Below are 24,741 nucleotides of genomic sequence, written 5' to 3' on the forward strand. Positions count from 1 at the left end.
ATATTTGTTTGTATACTTTAAAAAAGGCTGAAAGATTCACAGAAGTCTGGAAATTTTGATGTCTGGGAAGGCTCATTGACATTAGCAAGGGCAAAGATCTCTCCGAGTGGGCTAAAATTTCATTTGGTAGCAGCTAACAACACTGACTGCCATAAACTTGTGCAAGATTCTTGCAAAATTGCATAAAAATGTACATATTGTTTTCTAGATTTCACCAAAATGACCAAAACAACACCATTCCCTAAAATAAGATCACTTTAGTTTGAAAAATATATTTGAAAATAATTCACAACCTCACCTACTCTGACTCAAGAATCACAGATTACAATAAGAAGGGAACCAAAAGCATTTGGATCAGTCCCGGTAGCGGCATGGTGAAGATGTTCTGGTCTCCAGCTCAAACAGAAAGTGGTTCCACTTTAATGTGCTAAGTACACAAACTGAACCCCACTGACACGCTCACTAACCCACTTTACAGCTGTTGACCTGTGTGCTATTTACGCATAAAAGTGTCTTTAAGGTGAGCTGCATGCTGGATGAACACGCGGAGCGTGTTTACGTGCATGCAGGATGGGCGGCACATGAAAGTGCTCGTTTGTGCAGCCTTGGGAGTGTTTACTTTGACAGTATTGATGCTGTAGATTAACTGTGAGCCTTTGAGCCAGAGCTGCCCGTAGGGACGGAGTCTCGCTCTCATGTTTCTATAGCTGGAGGCACACGGCAGTACAAACACACACACACACACACACACACACACACACACACACACACACGTACATGCAACAGCTTTTTAGTAGGGCTTGATGTAAAAAAATAAACGAGTTTTCTGCTTTTCAAGATTTCATCTTTCCGCTAATCTAGTTTTAATTTTTCTCTAATTGACTGATCAGAATATAAATGGTCTGATCTAAAGTAATTCATATGGTCTTAAAGTAGCCAATTATTATTTCATTTCATTTTACTTTTCTCTCAAGCATTTAAAAGGGTGTGACGAACAAAACAGTGCAGTTATGCCATAAAGGAAGGCTGTTCAGTGTGATATCAAAATCAAATACATTTTATCTTAACACATGCATTTGTTCTTGGGCTACAGAAAAAGGAGTACGTTCAAACAATGCAGGAGAAGAAACATTTAGATTTTTTTTTGTGCTTTCAAAAAACACATAGTGACCATTGCTAGTGCGGTTGTTGTTAGGAGTTCGAGTCGTTTGATTTGGAGTATCTACCAATACAGAGTCCCGATCCGATATCTCAGCATTCCATTAAAATAAGAAGAAAAAGGAGAACACATTTCCTTGAAGTTTTTTTTAATTTATGTATATATTTGTCTTTTGCTTAATCTACCAAAACATCACTTGTTCAGGAAGTACATTGATTACAAACATGTTAAACTTACAAATATTTTTCAAAGTTGCCTGTTGGGATCTGTGCATTATGCTGTTAAAGGTTATTCTTTTGATTCTTAAATATGATAATAAAATGAACATTATCCCAATTTTTTATTAATAAAAATATTTTTTTCAATGTTTCTTTGACTTTTTTATTTATTTATTTATTTTACAAAAATGTTTTTAAAGACACATAAAAATGTATTTGTTCTGCTTCTCCAGATTGTTAAAAAAAACTAAAAGAATGAAAATTCAGAAGCTGTGGATAATAATTTTATGTCTATCCAGCTGTGGGACCGGGGTCTCTGGTAATTCTCCTTCTAGCTGATTACTACCATTGTTCTTCTGTCCTGTCAACAGTAAAGCATCCGGGGACTGTTCATGAGTGCTCAAATAAGGAAGTCGACTCACTCACCGCTTAGCTTCAGAACACATCCATGAATAAAGAGGGGTACCAAAGCATCCTCCCAGAGGAACTCCTCCAACCATCCAACAGTTTTTCTTAAACTGTGACCTTTCTAGTATGATGGAGCACCTTGGTATAAGAAAAATTGAAACCTAAGTTGCTCTGGGAACAAATTATCACCATTTGGGGGACCAACACACTCCAGTTCTGACAAACACCAAGCACTGATTGTGTGAGAAAGAACTGCCATCAGTCAGGATTTGGTTCAGATGTCGGTTGCCAGCATGTTTGGATGAATTACAGATGGCTGGAAAAATAAGGACCAACATATTGACTGTTTGCATAAACCTAATCTAATTGTCAATACAAGCCTATAAAATGCTTGTAATTCTATTTCAGTTCAGTAACCACAATGACTAAAACATCTAAAAACACTGGTGCTGCAAAGTTTTTTAAAACAAATCCATTTCTCATTTTCACTAATATTATATCGGCGTGAGTTTCCCTCCTGCATCACGTTTATCAGCAAGCCCTCCTGGTTTGTGATACGTAGAGCAGTGTACTTAATTATGTCTCATTGGGTCTCTACATATGTTTAGCTAATGACTGAGTGCACAAGATAAAATATTAGTATTTTTTCATTGGCGGGTCCTACAAGAGTTCAGAGAAACATTTTCAGTGTTTTACTAAAAGGAGGGTGAACTAGGCTGAGTTGGTTTAAACAAAGTGCTTTGGTTGTTATTGTTAGCTGTTCTTTAAAACTAAATCATGTCTTCGCTGTATTACACACTCAAGTCTTTCACACATTTACACACATTATTAGAAAGTGTGTGTAAATGTATAAAAGAAAAAAAACTAACTCTTAAAAAAGAAAAAGATACTAAAAATCTTCATTTTGTCAGTCGGACCTCCTGCAGTCACACAAACATGTTGTTGCCCTTTTAGAAAAAGGCTCAGATGCAGCGTGGGCTCTGATGAAACCTAATGAATTAATGAACGCCTGCCAGAACAGAGCAGGTGCTCCCCAAAAGGCCAGATGAGTATTCTTTACAGTGAGGTGTTGACGCTAAACAACACACCTCCCCTTTTTGACACTAAACAAGTGAGAACAGTTGTAGCGAGCTTTCATGTTTAAATAAAGTTGAAAGTCAGTGTATATATTTAATTGTAGATTTACTTTTTAACTAATGACGCATCCACACCGATGTACTAAACCACACATTGGAATATTTAGATCTGGTTTCTTAACTCTAAGATCAAAAGAAAGTAATATTTTTAAAGATTCTTTAGAAGTATTATTTTAAATGTTAGAAGTGTTGTAATTAAATGTGTGGAACACTGAAAAATCAAATTTAAAGATTATTTCTTATTTATAATTGTCACTCTGAATTTTTCATACAGGCTGAACATTAAAATAGTCTCCTACACCTGTCTCCTGCATTAGCTTTGATAAAAAGATAGACGGTGAAACTCTAGGATTAGAAAATCCTGACAGATCTGCGTCACACTGCCATTTAGCATTCATGTACTCATCCATCTTGACTCGTTACGGTAAAGGCTGTTGTTGGTTTAGGATCCAGGAAGCAGCAAAGAACATCTTGGCTAGCAGAAGCTAACTGTTAGCATTATCAACTTCACCACACAGCAGAGCTCCCCCAGGCTTTTGTTGTTTGTGAAGATAAAACGTCAGCATTGCAAGTCAGTGGTAGAGTTGCGTTGCTGTATCCAATCTGAGGTGGGATGTCCAAATATCTGGGAATAGAACTCCAAATCCTGCTGTCTGAAGCTCAGCGTTTGATATCAGTGCCCTGCTATTTTTTGCCTCCCATTTATGACTTACAAGGCATTCATTCCTACTAGAGACCACTGCAAATGTATTGATTAAAGCCATACTATGCAACTTTTTCATATTTTTAAATTAATTTCTTGAGCCAGTGTGCGCTAAAAGTCACTCAGACCCCTACCGCCCTATGTGGCTAGATTATCGCAACTTTGGTGGCGGACAGCCACCTGTATAGACTTGGAAAAAATGGAGCTGACGTGCTAGTTCTTGAGTCTGCTTCCAGCACGTTTCCTGCATCTTTTAGATCGTGAACACAGCAGATTTGTTTGATTTAGTTATGAATCACTCCTGTAGACATTAAGAAAGGCTGGGGAGACATTTCATCTGTTAGATTAAGGTGTTAAAAAGACAAACACACAGTGAGAAGATAGGTTTTGCTTTTGTTTCTACTAAATGGGCACTAGGGGGTGCTCAAAGCAAGCCTAGACTGCCAAGTGTGCTTTTAAATGAGTGTTCCTCACCTTTAAAATATTCTTCAGAAGTATATTTAAAATGTTAAAATGCAAGACAAGGCAGCTTTATTTATATAGCACATTTCATACAAAGAGGCAATTCAATGTGATTAGTGCTGTAATTAACAGACTCACAAGAATTAGGACATGTTTAAAATAATTGTTTTAAACTTTTTTTCACACAAAAAATAAATGCTAATTAATTTATAACATGTTGGATATCAGTGTGTTTTATATAACTAGATGAATGAACTTAAAGAAATTCTAAGCTAAAATTCAGCCTGTTGTCTACAACTGTATTTGTGGCAAGCATTGATGAATTGAAATTTTTCTTGTATTGAAATGAACCGTTCTGACTGGACTTATAAGCTATTGGCTAGTTTGATTTAAACCAAAGTTAAATGTTTCCCTCTTAAACCCTTCTAATCTTTTCACAGCAGCTCACGGAAAGGCAGTTTTAAAAACCTTCACCCTATTTACAGTAGTCACTAGTTTTATATTACATGGTCACTGTTCTGGCAGAAATATTTTTTGATCCTTGTTGTAATTATCCCAGGTTCATTCAAAAGCGCAACAACTGTCTGCTTCTGCTGATTTCTATGAAAACTGACAATTTCAGGTTTATAAAGTCCGATTTTCATGAATTTCTATAAAGGTGTTCAGACTTGAGTTGGTTTAGGAGTTAAAAAATCTGCTTAGGAGCACTCAGACTAGCCGTTAGCTTGTTGATCTGTTCTGATCTAGCTGCTAAGAGGATAACTTTCCACAGAATGCCATAACTTTGTTAATTATAATGTAATTCCAAGAGAAATGAACTGCATGTTTTATGTTTTGGACTTTTAACATTTAACAAATAGGAACACATTATTTTGTGTTTTGCTATGAAACTGAATAATGTTAGCGATCTAATAGAAGCAGATTAGAACCCCTGGTGGTTTAATAAATGCATACTGAAGATTAAATCAATATGAAAGCCAAAACAGGAAGGTAAATAAGATTTTACAATTAACTCTAAATCTTAAAAAAATAATGAAATTCAGAACCCAAAATTGTAGAATTTTTGAGTGTTTCAAGTAATGTAATTTATAAAAAACCCATTAGGAAGTAAAAGGAGGCCATGAGGACGGCTGGCGTGTCTTTAGAGTATCTGATGAAAGAATCTGATCAAACCGCTGCTGCTCTGAAGCTGAATCGGAAAACAGATGAGAGCGAGGATCGTTTGTGCCTGAACGATACCGAGGAGTTTTCCAGATGGTGGAGTCTGCAGGAACAGGCAGCTTTTTGTCACCGTTCTCCCGTGCAAACAGTGCAGAAGTCGCCTGCTGAATGTTGAACTCCTCTGACAAGTACAAGCACTGACCTGCACCCACACTTACCCGTGCACGTGTTTACAAATGTGCATGTACGTGCACACATGTAGCAGCTCATAGCCGCAAAGGCTCACACAGGCAGACTCCCACTACGCCTGAGGAGGCTAAGTGGGAGGTCGCCTCTTCTTATGACCTGTAATGGATAGTGCAGACAAACACACACACACACTGAAACACATACCAAGATGTCAGCAGAGATGGGAGATCTGTGTTTGTTGTGACTTGGCTTGTCTTTCTGCTTTGCTGCACTTGTTTTGAATCCTTGATGACAGAGTCAATTGACAGAAAATGACACTTTTGTGGAAAAGAGTGCGTGTGTGGATCAGTGTGTGTGTGTTCTGATATTTCCTCCTCTCCCCCAGTGCTCCATGCCCTCCTGTATTGTGGCCTTTCATGTGACGTGCGCCTTCGATCATGGCCTGGAGATGAAAACCATCCTAGCTGAAAACGACGAGGTGCGTTTCAAGTCTTTCTGCTTGGAGCACAGCTCCGGCAACGCAACCAACGGCTCAACCGGCGTTAGCAACGGCAACCACGTCAACGGAGCACACGCTGCAGCCAGAGGCGACAGCACCACCAGCGCTGAGCAGAGACACGAGCTAAACGGCGACTCAGAGCAGAGGTCGGTTTCGCACCTGATTTCAGTGTCAGCATCAGAGCGAGCTGAGCGGGACCAACTGGAGAGGGAGAAAGTGAGCCAGAGGAAACAGAAGCTGCAAGAACTGGAGGATGAGTTTTACCGACTGGTGGACCCAAGCGAGGTGGCTGAAAACCTGGGGCTGCCCCTCTTACAGGTGTGTAAATCCAAAAGCCCTTTCTCTTTCAGATAGGATCTCCATTTTAAATAACTACAAAGCACACATTTGGTGCCAGAAAGCTGCAACAGCTCAATGGTGAGAAAGGTCTGAAAAGCAACACCAGTTTTTTGCTGTTTAGAGGCAAGAAGTATGCAAGTAGCATGTGCTCAGGAGGATGTGAAGTTCACCAGGGTGTTGTAGCACACAGTCTTCACAGAGGAACAAGAAGCTGAGGGCTCTAGTGACATCCCATGGTCTGATGGTTGTAATAAAAATACATTTTCTCTGCATTTTATTCATGCATTAATGTAAACACTTCAAATTTGTGGTCACTCATGATGAGAACAGGGATTGTTTAAATTCATTTCTGACTGGAAACTGAAACTCTTAACTTTGATTAACTGGCCTTTTTTACGTAGGTGGATTTCTTATATCAGTTTTGGAAGCTGAAGAGGAAAGGCAACTTCAATCAACCTCTGGTCACATTAAAGAGAGACGAGGTGGACAACCTGGCCCAGCAGGAGCAAGACGTCCTCTACCGGCGCCTCAAACTCTTCACTCACCTCCGACAGGACCTGGAGAGGGTAAGTGGGAGCTGCAAACTGTATGAAAACTGAAGATTTTGGTGCTAAAATTAGCTTAGTTAACTTGCAGTTGTCTTCATGTTAATGAACTCGTGTTGATTAACTTCTTGTTAATTGCCTCTCATAGCTTCTTTGTCACAATGATACCAGTGCATCTTGATACATTTAGTGACCGATTGATAAATATGTAATAGGAAGGGAATTATTTTAGATTTTTGTTGCAGTAACAGATCCTTACATAATGTGACTTGGGCGGGATTGATGGAAAAAAGTTACTCGATTCAAAACCATGTTGCTATAGTGAAGCTGTGTTTATGTGAGCCCAATTGAAAGAAGAAGATGTTGATGATTAGAATCAAACGAACGATTAAGCTGACGTAATAAAAATCTGAGCTGCAGAGTTGGAGGTTTGTAAGAAAAAGAAACATTTCTCCTCTCCACCTTCAGTGTCATGGCCCACTTAGGACACACAAACCAACCTCTAGCCATTTCCTTACTTGGTTTCCCTCGGATTGTCTTGCCAATAACTCCAGGCTCATGTTTGTGGCGGTTGGATAATTTATCAGAATTTGCTGCACTGAAAACCTCGCTGACCCTGAGTTGTGTGATTCACAATCCAAATTACAGCTGACAGCTCATAGCCAAACATCTCCTGTGACCCGAGTTCAGTGGGATACAGCTCGCCATGGTCTGCCAGAACCAGTGGAGCTGCTGCTGTGTGGCTTTTTTTGCTTTGGACTTAAGTTTGAATCTGAAATCTAAAATAGTTTAAATCCTAAGGTATTTGGTTTATGATACTAAATCAGTCACAGGGTCCCATTAGGAAAATTTCTAACTATTTTACAGCCCGTTTTCTCTCAGCAGACAGTAAATCAAACTGTATGGTTTCCTTGTTATATTTCTTCATTTCTAGTTTTGGCGTTAGCTCAGGTGCATTGCCCTTGGCTCCATCTGTTCTGCTCGGTTGGTTTCATTTGGCTGCAATCGGTCAGTAAGGAGGCTTCAATTTACCAGAATGACTTCATATTCTGATAATTCAAAAGAAGGAAAATTTTCTTTAAATTTGTCTCTCATTTAAAGCAACACTAAGAGTCTCCTCACTGCTCCATCCTACTGGTTGAAAGGAGAATTACAACTGTCATAAACAATGCTGCTGCATCCTGCTGTCTAGCGCTAACAAAAAGCTAATGCTAACACAAGCTAACTGATAGTAAACAAGCTACTAATTAAACAATCCACAATTTTTGACAAAAATATAATTACATTCAAGTCTAGCAGCAACAAAGCCAGGTCACCATCAGTACATGATTTTGTAGCCTCATTCAGCTCAAACGTGTGCAGGGCGCGTCGCTATTAACTCTGGCTTTAGCACTTTACTTCGCCTCTAAAGACATTACTCTCTTTTTTTTTATTCCAAACTCTGCCATAATGCCAACAAGAAAGCACAATTGCTCTTTTTCTTTACCTTATGCTTTTAATTGACAAACTGACAAAGCTAACTGCTAGTTTGCTACCAGGAGAGTAAACCGTTAAAGGCACACTGTGCAAATTTTTCATACTTTTCAATCATTTGCTTGAGCCAGTATATGCTAAAATGACCCTTTACAGCATTAATTATGTGTCACTCAGACCCCCAGCACTTGAAACTTCAGAGTGGCGGGCTGCCTCTTGTTGGACTCAGTAAAAGTGGAGCTGACATGCAGTCTGCTTCCAGAATGCCTATTGCATGTTTTAGATCATGAACACAGCTGATTCATTTCATTTCATTTATGAACCACTCCTGTAGATACTAATGAAGGCTGGGGAGACATTTCAGCAGTTTGATTGATGTGTTACAAAGGCAAAAGCACAACGAGGAGATGAGTTTCACATTTGATTTTACTAACTAGAGGGTGCTAAAAACAAGCCAAAACTGCAAAGTCTCCCGTTAACAGTCGTAACGCATGTGGAGAGCTCTCCCTAATGTACCTACCCATGTTACAAAAGTGTTAAGTGCAGTTTCTGGTCAGCAGAGGGCTGCAGAGTGGTGTCACATCTCTGTAACAGAGATGCATGGGCTGGGCTGCATGGTGGTGCAGTGGTTAGCACTGTTGCCTCGCAGCACGAAGGTTGCAGGTTCGAAACTCGGCTGCGGCCTTTCTGCGTGGAGTTGCGTGTTCTCCCCATGCATGCGTGGGTTTCCTCCGGGTACCCCGGTTTCCCTCACAGATCACAACATGCCCTATAGGTTATAAATTGTAAGTCGCTTTGGATAAAAGCGTCTGCCAAATAAATAAACATAAACATCTCAAGTTGGCAAAGTTTCTACCTCAAAACTCACTGAAACCACTTTGAAAGCAATATCTTAAAGTGTTAAAAACTCTTCAGTGTTTCTTTAAGAGTGATTGGCTTTTAAATAACTGAGTTTGCGGTAAATACAAGCAAAGATGAGTCTCTTCTTTAGAGTGTCTAAAAGTAGAAAAATAAACAGTTATAACTGTTTTTCTTATTTTTTGTTGCAATCTGCAGAATTGTTTTCACTCCCACTCATGGACAGTGGAGCACTGTACTTACAAATCCCTATTACTTTAAATAATCTGTATTTAAATAATAATAGCATGACTCTATGACAATATTTATTTTCTGTGGACTTGTGAAACTGTAGCCATCCCACTCCTGCCTCCGTTGGTCAGGGTTTATTGATTGTTGCAGGCCTTGCTAACCTCCTGACCAGTCAGTGTGTCCATCGACTCCATAACTCTTTTCCCTGCAGACTTGCCATTATTGATGAGATTTGTGAGGTGAACCATACTACTTCAAACCTCTAAAGTTAGCTCAGTTTATCCCATCAATAACCACGTAAACAGCTGATTTAATGTACATTTGACAGCATGTTAGGCAGAAACAGCTGTCTTTGCATCAGTCTGACGCTTTGTTTATTTTTCTGTCATTTCACATTCTGGCCAAAGCTGCAGGAATTATTTATGTGTAACGAAGCTGTCAGTCACACAGAGGCAGTGGGAACTTGAAAACATGTCTGTAATGGATTTCTCGTTGACAGTTAAGTGTGCAGAAAATGTGTGAGAAATGCCAAAAGTACTTAAGATAAGATAAGATAACCTTTATTAGTCCCACAAATGGGAAATTTGTTTCGTTTACAGCCAAGGAAAAGTTAAGTAAAAGTTATGCAGCAGAGGGAGAAAACACTAAATACAATAAGTTGTACTTCTTGATCTTGACACATGATTAATTCAGGTCAGAATCACGCAGTGTTTCTGAGGAGGACATTATCAGAAACACTGTTACTTAATTTGTGACATTAAATGTAAAAAGTACCCATCTGTGCAGTGCATTATCCATAATTATGTCTCTGTACCATGCTGGTGTTGCTGAAAATATTCCTGCTGTATGTTTTATACATAAACCTGGGCTTGAATGGTAGCAGTCATTAATAAACTATAGTAAGCATGAATATTTAAAAAAATCCACCATGAAAATACTTTTCAGTGGCTATGGTGTATCAGAGTGTCTCAAATTGTATTAAGGGAGCACAGGATGTTGTTAGGCCTTCAGAAAGAACCTAATCTGTAGTGTGACTGAATTTGGGTTGGGTGGTGTTTAAAATTTTCGCAACTGATACTCGTCAGTCCAAAAAATGGGCGATGTTTAGACTTTTTGTTGGGTCTGAGATATTGCACTGACCAAAATCGTTCTTTATCGGTTTTTGGGAGCAGGCCATGAGACATTATCATGCGTGAGATTGTTGTTTTTAATATTTAATTTAATTTGATGCATCAATCAACAACATACTCCGCTGCAATTGGTTTGAGATACACATAAGAATAGGTGGAGGAACTTGTGACCTATCAGCCAGAGGGTAAAACCCTTCGCTCGTTGATTACGGTTAGATGCTGGATGCTGTTGTAGGGTGTGATGAGGAAGAGATGCATCTGTGGGAAATCTAAATGTTTTCAGCCATCTGCTATGTTGGATTGTGATGGTAAGACTTGTTGTGAACAAACTGTTTTATTGGAGTATTTTTATTGGACCCTCATGGGTGTAAAAGGACTGTTGTTGTCAATGATGGCTCAGTTCTGTCAGTGATACAGAATGAGGTTTTGAACAGCGAGTTAGACATTTTTATGAATTTCTGAGTAGTTTGACAAAAGCCTCGACTCATTCTACAGGTGTGGTTGGATAGCCATATATATTACTGGTGATGTATAATATGTATGTGTCTACGAAACAAGGGTTACAGAAAAGGCGCTGATTTGACGTGGAAGGTTTTAATGTGATGTAATGAAAAAATATTACTTGTAAAATCCCTATTGTCAAAGAGCTCAGACTATCTATCACCAATGGTCAGTTAATCTGTCTAATCATTCAACCTTATTTTAAATTCAGTGAAAGTGTAGCAAAGGGTATTTCTACAGGTAGCCTCTTCATCAGCACATTGTGAGCAGAAAAAAGTTGATTAAATGAGGGAAACTGAGCTAACTAGTCCCCTGCATCTGCTTGCTTCGTAAGAGCTTAAATTAAGTTTTTATCTTTTTTTCTTCCTTATACACAGAGCAAAAAGAGCTTGTTTTTACGTTTGTCGACATGTTTTGGCGTCCACTTCCTCCTACATCTGAGCAAATGCCAATGTTGGTGGTGTCACTTCCGTTTATTAGCGGGCATCAGCAGACTATATCGCCTCTACTTCCTGCGCCTTCTCCGTTGATGATCAAGTCGACAAAACACAAGAGCAGCAAAACAAATAGCAGAAAGCACAATAAAAATCAGCCATAACAGACCACCGTACAAGAGAAAATCATATAATGCACTGGACAGCACACAGTCCATAAACAGACAAACAGAAATTCAAAAGATGGATCAAAGAAGCGATTGAGGTAAGTAGACATGCACCCAAGACCATGAACAGGGACAAAGGAGTTTACAAGCTGGACCACTCATGGGACATGGTCATCAACGGAGGAGGCACGGGCAGTAGAGGGCAATATCGTCCTCTGCTGCCTGCAGATAAACAGAAGTGACGCCACCAACGTCGGCGTTTGCTCTGACGAAGACGGCAGTGGGTGCCGAAACATGTCAGCAAAGGTAAAAACAAGCTCTTTTTGCTCCATGTATAATGAAGAATCTCACACAAAAAAAAATTAGACAGAAAACAGAACAAACGTAACAAAGATGTTTAAAAAAGTTGACTAACTCTTTGGCCTGCTGTTTGTTCTTGCAAGTCTAATTATTTCAAGTGGTGCTCGCTGCAGAACCACAAAGGCGGAGCTGCACCAGAAGGTGGAGCTGCACCAGAGTCAGCCCCGCCCATTCCAGAATCAGCTCCGCCCATTCTATCAGAGTCAGTCCAATTCCTTCCAGTTGTCAGACTTGTTAGCATTCTGGAACCAAAGAGGGTGTTGTAGCTAAAAAATGCAAGATTGAGGACGGAGTTGAGAAGTGAATTGAACAGTTTTTGTAAAGGTTCCATATAATTAAAAATCTAACTTTTGGAACTTTTAATCATGTTATATTGTCATTTCCTCATAAGAAACACTCCAAAGCCATTTTTGGCCTCATTCATGCATTTTCTTCCCATCTCAGCGTCAATTTGGTCTCCTCCCCCGAAGCGGGTCTGGTCTTGGTTCTCAAATCTGGATATTCTGTGAATTTTCTGACAAATTATTTCTGAAATGACTTCTACTGAGACACCGCCAGAAAAATCATACATCCCATCTACAAAGACTTGCCGGATAGCACAATCAAATGTAACGCCACCCAACTTTTATTAGATGTGGTGGTGTAGTGGTTATGGTGTCAGGTTGACATGCAGTTTTGCGCAGGTTCGCCTCCCAGTAGTGGAAATATTCCATAACCCCTTTTCCTCATTTCTAGCTACACTTGCCAGTACTATGTTTACAACAATTTATTGGTATGCCGTTTAACATATAATGACTAATGTGTTTTTTTTAATTTATTCATTCGTTTATTTAGCCAGTGTGAGTCCATTTCTGAGCAGAGTTTCAACTAAAATGCTGTTTAGGAACGACCAAATTCAAAGAACTTGTAGAGACATATATATTTTGCTGAAAATGAACATTACAACTAAAATATGAACAAATTAAATGTTTCAGCTGGCTAAATAGATTGTTGCCAACCCCACCGAGAATCGAACCAGCATCAGCTGAGGGGAAAGCAAAACTTAAATCAGACAATCTTGCCACTGAACTACCAGAACCCACATGACATTGGTACATGCTGTTGTACAGAAGTTTGTCATGTAGCAAGTTATATTTATCTCGTTTAATTGGAGCACAGAACACAGCATTAACGACTGTAAACTAGTAACAGCCGTAATTCATGTGGGTCAGGTTAGTTTGCGATGAAGTTGAAAAACAAAAACGGAAGTCAGTGGGCTAGGCTGAGTTTGCGTGAATGGGCGGGGCTGACTCTGGTGCAGCTCCACCTTATGGTGCAGCTCCGCATTTGTAGTTCTGCAGCGAGCACCCTCTCAATTATTTTGCCATTTTAACTGGAGGCTGAGTGCACAAAGTGTAATTATTAAATATAATACTTCCTTTATTTAACTCGACTCTGAGCAAATGCACATTATTTGCGTTAAAAAGTCGTCGTCGTCTTCCTCCGCTTATCCGGGTCTGGGTCGCGGGGGCAGCATCCAACTAGGTAGCTCCAGACTGTCCTCTTCCCGGCCACCTGCACCAGCTCCTCCGGCAGGACCCCAAGGCGTTCCCGGACCAGATTGGAGATTTAACCTCTCCAACGTGTCCTGGGTTGACCCGGGGGCCTCCTGCCAGCAGGACATGCCCGAAACACCTCCCCAGGGAGGCGTCCAGGAGGCATCCTGACCAGATGCCCAAACCACCTCAACTGACTCCGGACTCTTGATCCGGAGGAGCAGCGGTTCTACTCCGAGTCCCTCCCGAATGTCCGAGCTCCTCACCCTATCTCTAAGGCTGAGCCCAGCCACCCTACGGAGGAAACTCATTTCGGCCGCTTGTATCCGCGATCTCGTTCTTTCGGTCATTACCCAAAGCTCATGACCATAGGTGAGGATTGGGACGTAGATCGACCGGTAAATCGAGAGCCTGGCTTTCTGGCTCAGCTCCCTCTTCACCACGACGTTAAAAAGTAAATAAAAAAATTATTCAAACTAAATATATGTGTAAAATCATGGACATTGCTACAAATAGAAATAATTGAATTAATAAAAATTTTATTTTAGAGTTGCTGGAATTTTTTTCAAAGTTATAGTCAAATTTTTCATACTGTTAGCTACAATTAGCTTTAGCGTGTTAGAAGTATTTTTGTGCTTTTGGTAGTTACATTTTGATTCCATATTGTTATATACAGGTGCTGGCCAGTAAATTAGAATATCATCAAAAGGTTGAAAATATTTCAGTAATTCCATTCAAAACGTGAAACTTGTACATTATATTCATGCAATGCACACAGACCAATGTATTTCCGATGTTTATTACGTTTAATTTTGATATTTATAGGTGACAACCAATGAAAACATCAAATCTGGTATCTCAGAAAATTAGAATATTCTAAAGGCCAATGAAAAAATGTTTGTTTCTCTAATGTTGGCCAACTGAAAAGAATGAACATGAAAAGAATGTGCATGTATAGCACTCAATACTTAGTCGGGGCTCCTTTTGCCTCAATAACTGCAGTAATGCGGCGTGGCATGGACTCGATCAGTCTGTGGCACTGCTCAGGTGTTATGAGAGCCCAGGTTGCTCTGATAGTCGTCTTCAGCTCCTCTGCATTGTTGGGTCTAGCGTATTGCATCCTCCGCTTCACAATACCCCATAGATTTTCTATGGGGTTAAGGTCAGGCGAGTTTGCTGGCCAATCAAGGACAGGGATACCATGGTCCTTGAACCAGGTGCTGGTGGTTTTGGCACTGTGTGCAGGTGCCAAGTCCTGTTGAAAGGTGAAGTCTGCATCCCCATAAAGTTGGTCAGCAGCAGGAAGCATGAAGTGCTCTAAAACTTCCTGGTAGACGGCTGCATTGACCCTGGACCTCAGGAAACAGAGTGGGCCAACACCGGCAGATGACATGGCACCCCACACCATCACTGACGGTGGAAACTTTACACTGGACCTCATGCAACGTGGATTCTGTGCTTCTCCGCTCTTCCTCCAGACTCTGGGTCCTTGATTTCCAAAGGAAATGCAGAACTTGCTTTCATCAGAAAACATAACTTTGGACCACTCAGCATCAGTCCAGTCCTTTTTGTCCTTGGCCCAGGCGAGACGCTTCTTGCGCTGTTTCATGTTCAAGAGTGGCTTGACACACGGAATGCGACACCTGAATCCCATGTCTTTCATGAGTCTCCTCGTGGTGGTTCTTGAAGCACTGACTCCAGCTGCAGTCCACTCTTTGTGGATCTCCCCCACATTTTTGAATGGGTTTGTCGTCACAATTCTCTGCAGGGTGCGGTTATCCCTAGAGCTTGTACACTTTTTTCTACCACATTTTTTCCGTCCCTTCGCCTGTCTGTTAATGTGCTTGGACACAGAGCTCTGCGAACAGCCAGCTTCTTTAGCAATCACCTTTTGTGTCTTGCCCTCCTTGTGCAAGGTGTCAATGATTGTCTTTTGGACAGCTGTTAAGTCAGAAGTCTTCCCCATGATTGTGGTGCCTTCAAAACAAGACTGAGGGACCTTTTAAAGGCCTTTGCAGGTGTTTTGAGTACATCAGCTGATTAGAGTGGCAGCAGGTGTCTTCTATATTCAGCCTTTTCAGAATATTCTAATTTTTTGAGATACCAAATTTGGAGTTTTCATTAGTTGTCACTTATGAATATCAAATTTAAATGTAATGAACATTGGAAATACATTGGTCTGTGTGCATTGCATGAATATAATGTACAAGTTTCACGTTTTGAATGGAATTACTGAAATATTTTCAACCTTTTGATGATATTCTAATTTACTGGCCAGCACCTGTAGTTAGCCACATGAAAAGTCATATCAGGCCACTGTGCAAAAACACATCCACCTCTAATCCAACAACATGCAATCTAGCTTCAACTCAATCAAAAACAACCTGTTGTACAGTAATGTTGTAGGGTGTTCTATAGTGCTGTGAAAGGTGACTTAGGGGTTTTATAATTGCAGCTTCGGTGTGCTGTGGAGCATGTTGGAACGAAGCTCCTCCAAACTGAAGCCCATCCTTCTTTCTCAGAGTCTGAGAGAGAGAGAAGAATTGATTATGCTAGCTGCTGGCAGGATTGATCTCCACTTGGTCACATATTGGCCGAGAGGGTGTTGACAGCTCACTGCTACTGATGCGAGTGGCTGTCGATACGCCCCACGAGCTCCCTTTCACTTCATCTGTCGTCTTCACTTTCACTCCTCACTGACCTCTTCTCTCTCTTTGTCTTGATCTTTACATCCTTTTTTTTCTCACCTGTAGGAAGCAGACGTGCCATCGATCGTATTAGCGTTGACTCATATTTTGAACCCCTGTAACGCGTTTCGATTAAACTCTGTGGATAAATACAGCACCTGTTTTTGTTCTTCTCGTTTTTCCTTAAATTCCACTAGTGTTTGTGTTTGGAGACAAAAGTCCATGTAGGAGAGTATTCCAGTCATCTCAGATTTTCTGTCAAATTGAAACGCTGCCACCCTGTCATCCCTCGACCCCAACCCAATCAGACCCCTATGAGCGAACCCCTTCAGCCCACTGCTGCGGTGAATAAATGTGTGTGTGTGTGTGTGCATATTTGTGGCGGAAGATTCCGGGGGCTAACGTCGGGGTGTATTATCCCCCTCCTCTTCCTCCTTTGATGTGCTGCCAATGGAACGAATTGCACCGTGCTGTCCCTAATGCACTGGTGAGCTTTCTCCATGCTTTTACTCTTCTCCTGAGTGCTGTCCAAGACGCCCCCCTCCCCTCCTCGCCCTCGCTCCTCCTGTCAACCCCATCACTCATCCAATCAGCATGCAACAGGTCGGAGCGATGTGTGGCGCCGTGATTGGAGAGCGAGAGAAAGCCGGTGACTGTTGCAGTGATTTTTGGGTGGTGGTTAGACTTGTTTTCGGTCAGGCGTGAGGTGCGTTGGAAGGTTCACGCAGGAGAAGACTCATTTTAAACCAGTAAAAATATGAAAAGGTAATTGGGGCAAAGCAGGTGTGAATGAGTGCCTTTTCATTTCTCATCTCCATGTTTTCATATTTAAAACCATTGGAGTCGGTCTTTTCCCCACCCGTCAGCACAGCCAAGGCTGGCACAGTGCCCTTCTGTGTCCTGCCCTCTGCTCTCTTGGCTAACCACTGAGCCTAGCAGGTCGGCGGTTCCACGCCCAGGGGGCCCCTGAGCAGAACAGAAGTATGAGGCTGTCATCTTAAACGAGAGGGAAAGTTTTCATTGTGTTTTATTTAACATGAATGCAGACAAAAAGAGAATGTTATATGATTAGAGGAAAGAGTATCGATTACATTTAGTGAGAGATTGGAAAAGTGAAAGAGTTCCGGAGTGAAAACGTAAAGATCTGGATTTTTGGACCAGCAGACCTGGATAGGAAGCAGCTGTAAGCATTAAGCAGCTGGTTTGAATGCAGCGTGTATCAGGTAGACTCTGTTGGTACGCTGTGTGCAGGAACCAGTGGAAGGAATGTTTTTCTCCTTGCCTACAGCTTACAATTTCAGTTTTTCTGTCCACGACCTCACCTCTCCATGCTTCTGTTTGACAGGAGAGCAAGTTCAGTCAGAAACATAAAGGACATGAAGTCTTGCGTGTTTCGCTGTGATATCACTGATAAAGAGACCGTCTACGACTGAGGAGCTGTAGTAAGTTAATAGATTTAGAAGATGTGTAGAAGTCTGGCCAGAATTAGTGATGTGAGTTTTTGGCAGTCTCTAAGAGTGATTGTGTGCTGCCTGGGGAAATCCCTTTAAGAGCAGTGTTTATTGTAATCAGACACCAGAATTGCATAAATGTATGGGAAAATCTACCGAAATGACAGTGTGGAATTCAACAGGCTGCAGGTAGAGTGATCTAGTGCTCTCTGTAACGTACACTTGACCCACGTTCACTCTGAAAGTTTGTCAGGTTGATTTTGTGGGAACCAGAGCTACAGGCTATGGGCCACTGAAATAATTTGGTTTCCACATTCAAACCTATTGAGTTCTGTATGAAACTCTATTTAAAACACAAGATCTTGGGCTTGTTTCATGATTTCTGCAGAGTCTACTTCCTGTTTGGTGAACGTTGTTCCTTCTGGCCAAGCAAAGAGCTGGTGCCAAGCAAACAAGGATCTGTTTGATGGAAAAACCTTGATTATGGATGGGGAGCTCTAGGGTATTGAGTCATAGTTGGGAGGATTTCTGTAACAGGATTATTGGACGCACTTGTCCATCCTGAGTCATTTTGGTTCAGGTGTTTTGTTTGAGTTGATCTATTCTACGGGATCTTCTGGTACCCTTCAGGTTCAATTTGTCTGCATCTACATACTGAATCTCTCGTCCAACTAAATATTGATTTCCTGTCCGTTTGTGAGAGAAAAACAGGATTTTTTGAGCATTCCCCCCACAAAGTAGCCAACGGACTGAGAAGCAACAGCATCAGTCACCTGTGCTCATTTTCGTCTGATTTATACAGACATATCTCCTCACACAGAACGTTTACCTCCTCGTTGTCATCCTGGGTGTCGCAAGTTTGCCCGACCGCTCATCTGGCATGAAACCATCTCTCGTGTTATGTAATGTTCGACAGGGTGACGGAGGGGACAGAGGTGTGGAAAGAGCTAAACACACTCCTTCGTTATAGAATTCCTCTTTTCATGTGTTGCACACACACACACACACACACACACACACACACACACACACTGCTCTCACTTGTCAGCTTTATACACTTGACTACTGTGTACACATGTTCTCAACGAGACACAGATATTGTGTAAATGAACTGATCTCATACAGGTAAGCCGCTCCTCCACGCAGATCACACACACACACACACACACACACACACACACACACACACACACACACACACACACACACACACACACACGTGCAGCTGAAAGAGTTGGTTTTTGCTGCGGGCCAGACGGACCGAGCCATGCAGCAGACAGACGCACCCTGTTGGATCAGCACCAACCTGGCTCCCCACACGCCGCTCTGCTCCAATCCTTGTACTGGCTCACAGTCTCTTCCTCTTAGACCGCTTTCTGCTTCCAGTTACTCAGACATCCAAATACAGGAACTTTTTTCTTTTCTTTTTCTTTCTGTGTAGCATCAATAGTTTCTATTGTGTCTCAGTGTTCAGCAGACACTTTTAAGTGTTTCACCAGCCATCCAGGTCTATGTTTTACATACAGTAACTGACCTGGAAGTCTGTTCAGCTTTGCTCCAGATGTGAGGAGGTAGAGTAACATGAACTCCCGAGGGACGCAGTCTGGTTGTTTCCTCGTCTGTAAAATATTTAGAATAACCCCTGTGCTGTGTACGATAAGCTGCTTTATAAATAAACTTGTTCTGCGTAGGTTCACAACCGCTCTGCTGCAGGATTTTGGCCGACGTTCACGTTTGTAGATTGATTCTTCTGAAAAGTTTCCTCGTTTGTTGAAAACTTCAGCATTGATGGGACAGTGCACACAGTTATGAGAAATGATCGTTCTATTTCTGCAAATATTATTGAGATGTACTATAACTTAAATCTGTGGATGATTTTTTCTCAAAAACATTTAAAACTTTGAGATTTGTTTTGTATAATCCATCCGTTCTCTTTCTCTTATTGGGGGTCGGGTCGTGGGTGCAGCAGCCTAAGCAGAGCGGCTCAGGCGTCCCTCTCCTCAGCCACTTGGCCCAGCTTCTCTGGGGGAATCCCAAGGTGTTTCCTGGCCAGCCAAGAGACGTTTCCCTAGTGTGTTCTGGGTCTTCCTTTAGGTCTCCAACCAGCTGGACCCTAAAACTTTGCCTTCTGGCTCAGCTCTCCCTTTACCATGACAGACCGGTACAACGCCCGCATTGCAGACGCAGCACCAATCTGCCTGTCAATCTCATGCTCCATCTTTCCCTCACTCATGAACAAAGCCCCAACATACTTAAAACTCCTCCACACCTCATCCCTGGCCTGGAGAAGGCACTCTACCCTTTTTTCTCTAAAGACCATGGTCTCGGATTTGGAGGAGCTGATTCTAAATCTGAGGCAATGGTCTTTAGTCGGAAAATGCTGGAACAGATTTTTTGTGCAATAAATCATACATATTTAGACTATTTTGTAAAAATAATATATTTTTGTTGCCGTAGCCTAAAAAATGGACAAAATGGACTTAGAGGAAACTTCTAGGGAATAATATTTGTCTTTGTGGGCTTCAGTTTGACGCTTTGAGGCAAATAACTCTGGCGTCTGCCCAAAACACCAGAACTCAGCAGTTGAAATGGATACATTTAAAATAAGTTTTAGTCTTAAGTTCAAATATGACTCTTCTTTGTTTCTCTCCCCCTTTAATCTGCTTGCAAGTCTCACTGCATCGTTCTGTGTGAGCTGAAGGCATGAACGGGCTTTACACCTTCATGTAGCCTCAAGCTCCATTTACTCTGCTGGAAACCGCCTGTTGGGATCCACCGCTGTTTAAAATGCTGCATGCCAAGCTCGACTGTGTAACTCAGCCCTAAGGCGACAAAGTGCACAGAGAGCTGCTCCTTTCTCTACTCTTTGATATTGCTTTGCCACAAGGTCACAGAGCTGCCTTCCAGGGTACAAGGGGAGATCAGAAATGCCTAATTATGCTGACTACATGCTCTCTGGGAATACAGATGGAGAATGGGCTCTATAACTTCATTAGAGTGAGGGACACCAGATTCTGCCAGGTTTGTTCTGCCAAATTCCCGAAAAGTGTGAAGGTACCAGCAACACGATAGAAACTTCACGCGAGTTTCTCAAGCTGATTATGTCTTTATTAGTGGAAATGATTTATTAATCTTTTGATTCAGCATTTTGTTTCTTTTACTGCATCCAATGATATTTGCCATTAAGGATCTGCCATTATCACTAAGATGGTAATAATGACAATCATCTGTATAGCTGATATTCCTAGTGGATTTGTTGATCCTGGAAGTCGGGTGTGAAACATGACAAAATGCATGAAGTTTATTTAAGGATAAATCTTTAATTATGGGTTAATTTCTACAACACATTGATAAGGAACACTGACTGCATTTCATGACTGCAACTTTGGTTGATATAGTAGAGCACTTGTAATGAGGGTGAAAAGCTTGGTATCTTTGTGCACTTTTGAAGAAAAGTTTTGACTGAATATTTTATGTTCCTACAGATTTTCTATTTTGCCAAACATTAAGAAAAATAATATTTTGTATGATGCCGATTGTGATTTTTAAGGTTATACAGTGATCCCTCGTTTAACGCGGTAGAAGCGTTCCAGACCTGGCCGCGATAGGTGAAAATCCACGAAGTAGGGACACCATATTTACAGTACAGTACTATATTGAATTATCGTATGATCACATTCTCTTTTTGTGGGTAAAACTCTAGAAAAATTTTTTTACTTGGTTTATTTATAGTTTTATTACAAAAAGTGCATTTTATGATGAAATTGATGGGAAAAAAAAACAGGAATTTCTTGATATTTCGCATAGAAAAATACCGCAAATCGGTGAAAAATACCACAAATCGGCGAATTTCCCTTGAATAAGGCTCCAAAGAAAATATCCGCGAAGTCGTGAATCCGCGATAAACAAACCGCGAAGTAGCGAGGGATCACTGTATTATGCAAAGCTTACCTTTTGCATCTTTCAGTGCTGGCACGTGGGTCTCTCCTGCCTCTATAAACCCTCCAAACATGAAAGAAAAACATTCAACCTGTTTTCTGTTGGTGTTTTAGAAATTATGTGCCTTAAACAAGTCGTTTCAAAGGTCCTCGTTTGTGATGCCACAGACTGAAAGTAGACTCAAACGAGAGAAGCTGAGGGAGGAGCAGCTAGCAGCCTGAGTGTGAGATGGGTGGGCGTGGCCAGCTCTAGTTTGTTTTCTTAAAGTGACAAAGCACTGAAACAGCTCATTCTGGAAGGTACTGAAAATGTAGAGAATAAAACTGATGAAATCACTTTATGTAAGACGGGTTCTGTGCAAAAGAACTTCATAAATGTTTTGTATCGACTAAAGAACTATTATAATAAGAAAAACAAGTCAGAACATTTCTTCTGTAAGGGAGAAGTAGCAATTGCCTTTAGGACACTTTTATCTACGCTTCAATGTGTGACATCAGTTTTTGCAGCTTTACGTGATTACATTAACTTTTTGTGTGCTAATGCATTTGTTATCACCGTTAAAGTCTGATGAACTTTAGATGACGTGCAGGTTACTCAGATTTTTTGGTGCATTATTTAAATGTCACTTTTAGCCTTCTGAATGCATCTATCTGTAGTTATCCAGAGACCACCTCAGCAGAGGTCACTAAAACTCCACAACGGAAAGAAAGAGTCCAAGACGTTCTCCTGTGTTGTCGCTACACTATTTAGAATTTGATTTGGATTTATTTCTTCTGCAGCTTAATAATCACAGAAACCTGCTGTTTGGCTTGGAGTTGAGCTTTTGCGTGGTTCAAATTAGAAGCACTTTCTGAACCTGTCTCTTCTGTGTGCTTTATGCGCTGCTGGAATCTGCATTATGTAACAGTACAGGCAGGCCCGGAGTGGCTAATCGGGAGGGTCTGGAGAATTCCCGGTGGGCCGCGCGATGTTTGGGCCGCATGGGGCCGGTGCTCTCGTTTTTGTTTTTTATCATTTTATTTTTATTTTTTGGTGCCGGTGTTCAGTCATGGCACTGAGGCCGCCGGGCTGATCACATACGCTCCTCCCGGCTGTCTCTGGCTGGCTCTACCTGCAGGCTGCAGCTCGTTTTTTTTCCCCAGTATGCGCCTGTGCGCACCACGTGACCACGCAGTTGACGGAAAGATGGAAAGTAGAAAGAGCAAGGGTGGCGCGGAGAAGGCAAGAATTAAAAAGAGGAAAGCGTTGGAAACAGATGCAGCCAAGGCCGGATTAACCATATGGGCAACTGGGCAATTGACCAGGGCCCACGAACTCTAAGGGGCCCAGGGCAGCAAGCGCACGAGCAAAATACTGTAGGCATGTCTGTAATCTCCCGCATTATATTAAACTAGGGTGACCGTATGTCCGGTTTTCCCCGGACATGTCCACTTTTCACTCTCTGTCCGGGCGTCCGGACTGCGGGTTCTTGTATTGATGAAAATGTCCGGCTTTTCATCCAGGAGCAGGGATCGAATTATGGGGGAGCTGTATATCTTACACATCCAGGGGAGCCGGAAACAAGTTTTCTATCTATATTACATCATTTATGGACTCTTCTGAGCAGAGAGCACAAAGAGCGGCACAGCGCGTTATTGCGCAGCGATCCAGGCAGCTGCGTCCAGCGCACGGTCCATTCTCAAAGTGGCGCAACCAAAAAACTATAATTAGCACACGATCGTTCATGTCCGCACATATTCTCTATTTTCTGTCTTATTTGTGCCTGAAGCGCTCTGCTGCTGCGCAGCTCATCACCTGTGCTGCGCGGTGCTGCGGTGATTTCACCTCACTGACGCAGCATCGAAAGGCGCACTCCGCTTTGCGGTCAGGAGATCCATTTGATCTGCTCAAAAGTAACTGATGAGGTGAAAAAGTAAGAATCCTGGCAGCAGTTTTTTCTGGAGAGTTTAGAGGAGACGCAGGAAGACGAGAGACAGACAGGACAGGAAATAGTTCAATAAAAACAAGAAAACAAAACTAAGTGTAAAGTAAAATGTAGGTAGATTTATCTCCACTACAAGTTTTTACCAGTATAAAACAATAAGTTATACACATGTCATAGTTATACATCTGATACAATTCAAATCACCTTCAAAACTCAGTCACACACCCAGGGCCGTTTCAAGACATTTTGGGGGCCAAGGCAAAATGACCCCCCCCCCACCCACCCCATAACTGGGCTCCCCAGAAGCCTCTGTGTAATTGTTACCCTCTCCAGTATTGTTAGTTATCCAGTGTTTATAAAAGCTCCTCAGACATTACTGACATGTTCTAATATTATCAGATGAAATTGAAAGCCACTATTTGTGGATTCTCTGAAAGTTTCCATGGAGTGTGTGACAACTTATTTTATCATTGATCCTATCGTCTAATCTCACAGCTGAAACAAGCATCCTTGATAATCTGTGCACAGGAAGCGTACCGATGCTGTAGTAAAACAAAAGGTATAATAATTTATTATTAATAAAACCTTGTTGCAGCACTAAAGCAGAAAAATGAGATTTTGCAATACATATGCTAAATATTTACATATGAATTGTTTTAGAGCCCTTTTATTGGCAGAATCTGATATTAATTTAGTTCTTACAAGAAAATGGGTCCCAACGTGGTTTGTGTGGTGTTGCCATAGTGTGACGTCATAGGCACAGATCCCCTGTCCTCTTGTTTGGAAATGGAAATATGATCACCCTGTACTAAACAAACTGTCCACCCGGGCTTTTGTGCTGCACAGACGCTTCGCTGCCTACGACTGAACGTCAGTTGAGAGTCAGTCTCATGCAGACTGACCAATGAAGAGAGGGCCTCAAGTTAAGACCCTCTCCTCATTGGTCAGTCCACACAAGGTGGGTCAAAGGTTACCCTGAGCGGGTTACGTGATGTCAGGCATTCAAGCATTGAGTATATTTACTGCATATTACAGTAAAATATTCTGTATGTGACCATATTATGGTGATCCTTGGGTCGTGATGATGGGGCCCTTGAATATTGTTGCCCAGGGTACAACGAAGTCTTAATCTGGCCCTGGATGCAGCTAAATGTGCAAAAATGAGCACCTTTTTTTTCTCAAACAAGCTCGCGGTCTTTAACTTCAAATGAAGATAAAACGGGTAAGGCAAG

The 24,741-nt window shown here is 41.5% G+C and overlaps 1 protein-coding gene across 1 annotated transcript in view; it reads left to right on the forward strand.

Moving 5' to 3' along the window:
- Positions 1-24,741, forward strand: part of jade2 (jade family PHD finger 2) — a 265,323-nt gene that overhangs the window by 205,831 nt on the left and 34,751 nt on the right. Inside the window, exons 9-10 of the mRNA XM_015961491.3 lie at positions 5,822-6,253; positions 6,676-6,840. Coding sequence (XP_015816977.3) covers positions 5,822-6,253; positions 6,676-6,840 — 597 coding nt within the window. The remainder of the gene's footprint in view (positions 1-5,821; positions 6,254-6,675; positions 6,841-24,741) is intronic.

The sequence above is a fragment of the Nothobranchius furzeri genome, chromosome 10, assembly GCF_043380555.1.
Source record: "Nothobranchius furzeri strain GRZ-AD chromosome 10, NfurGRZ-RIMD1, whole genome shotgun sequence".
Taxonomy (NCBI): Eukaryota; Metazoa; Chordata; class Actinopteri; order Cyprinodontiformes; family Nothobranchiidae; genus Nothobranchius; species Nothobranchius furzeri.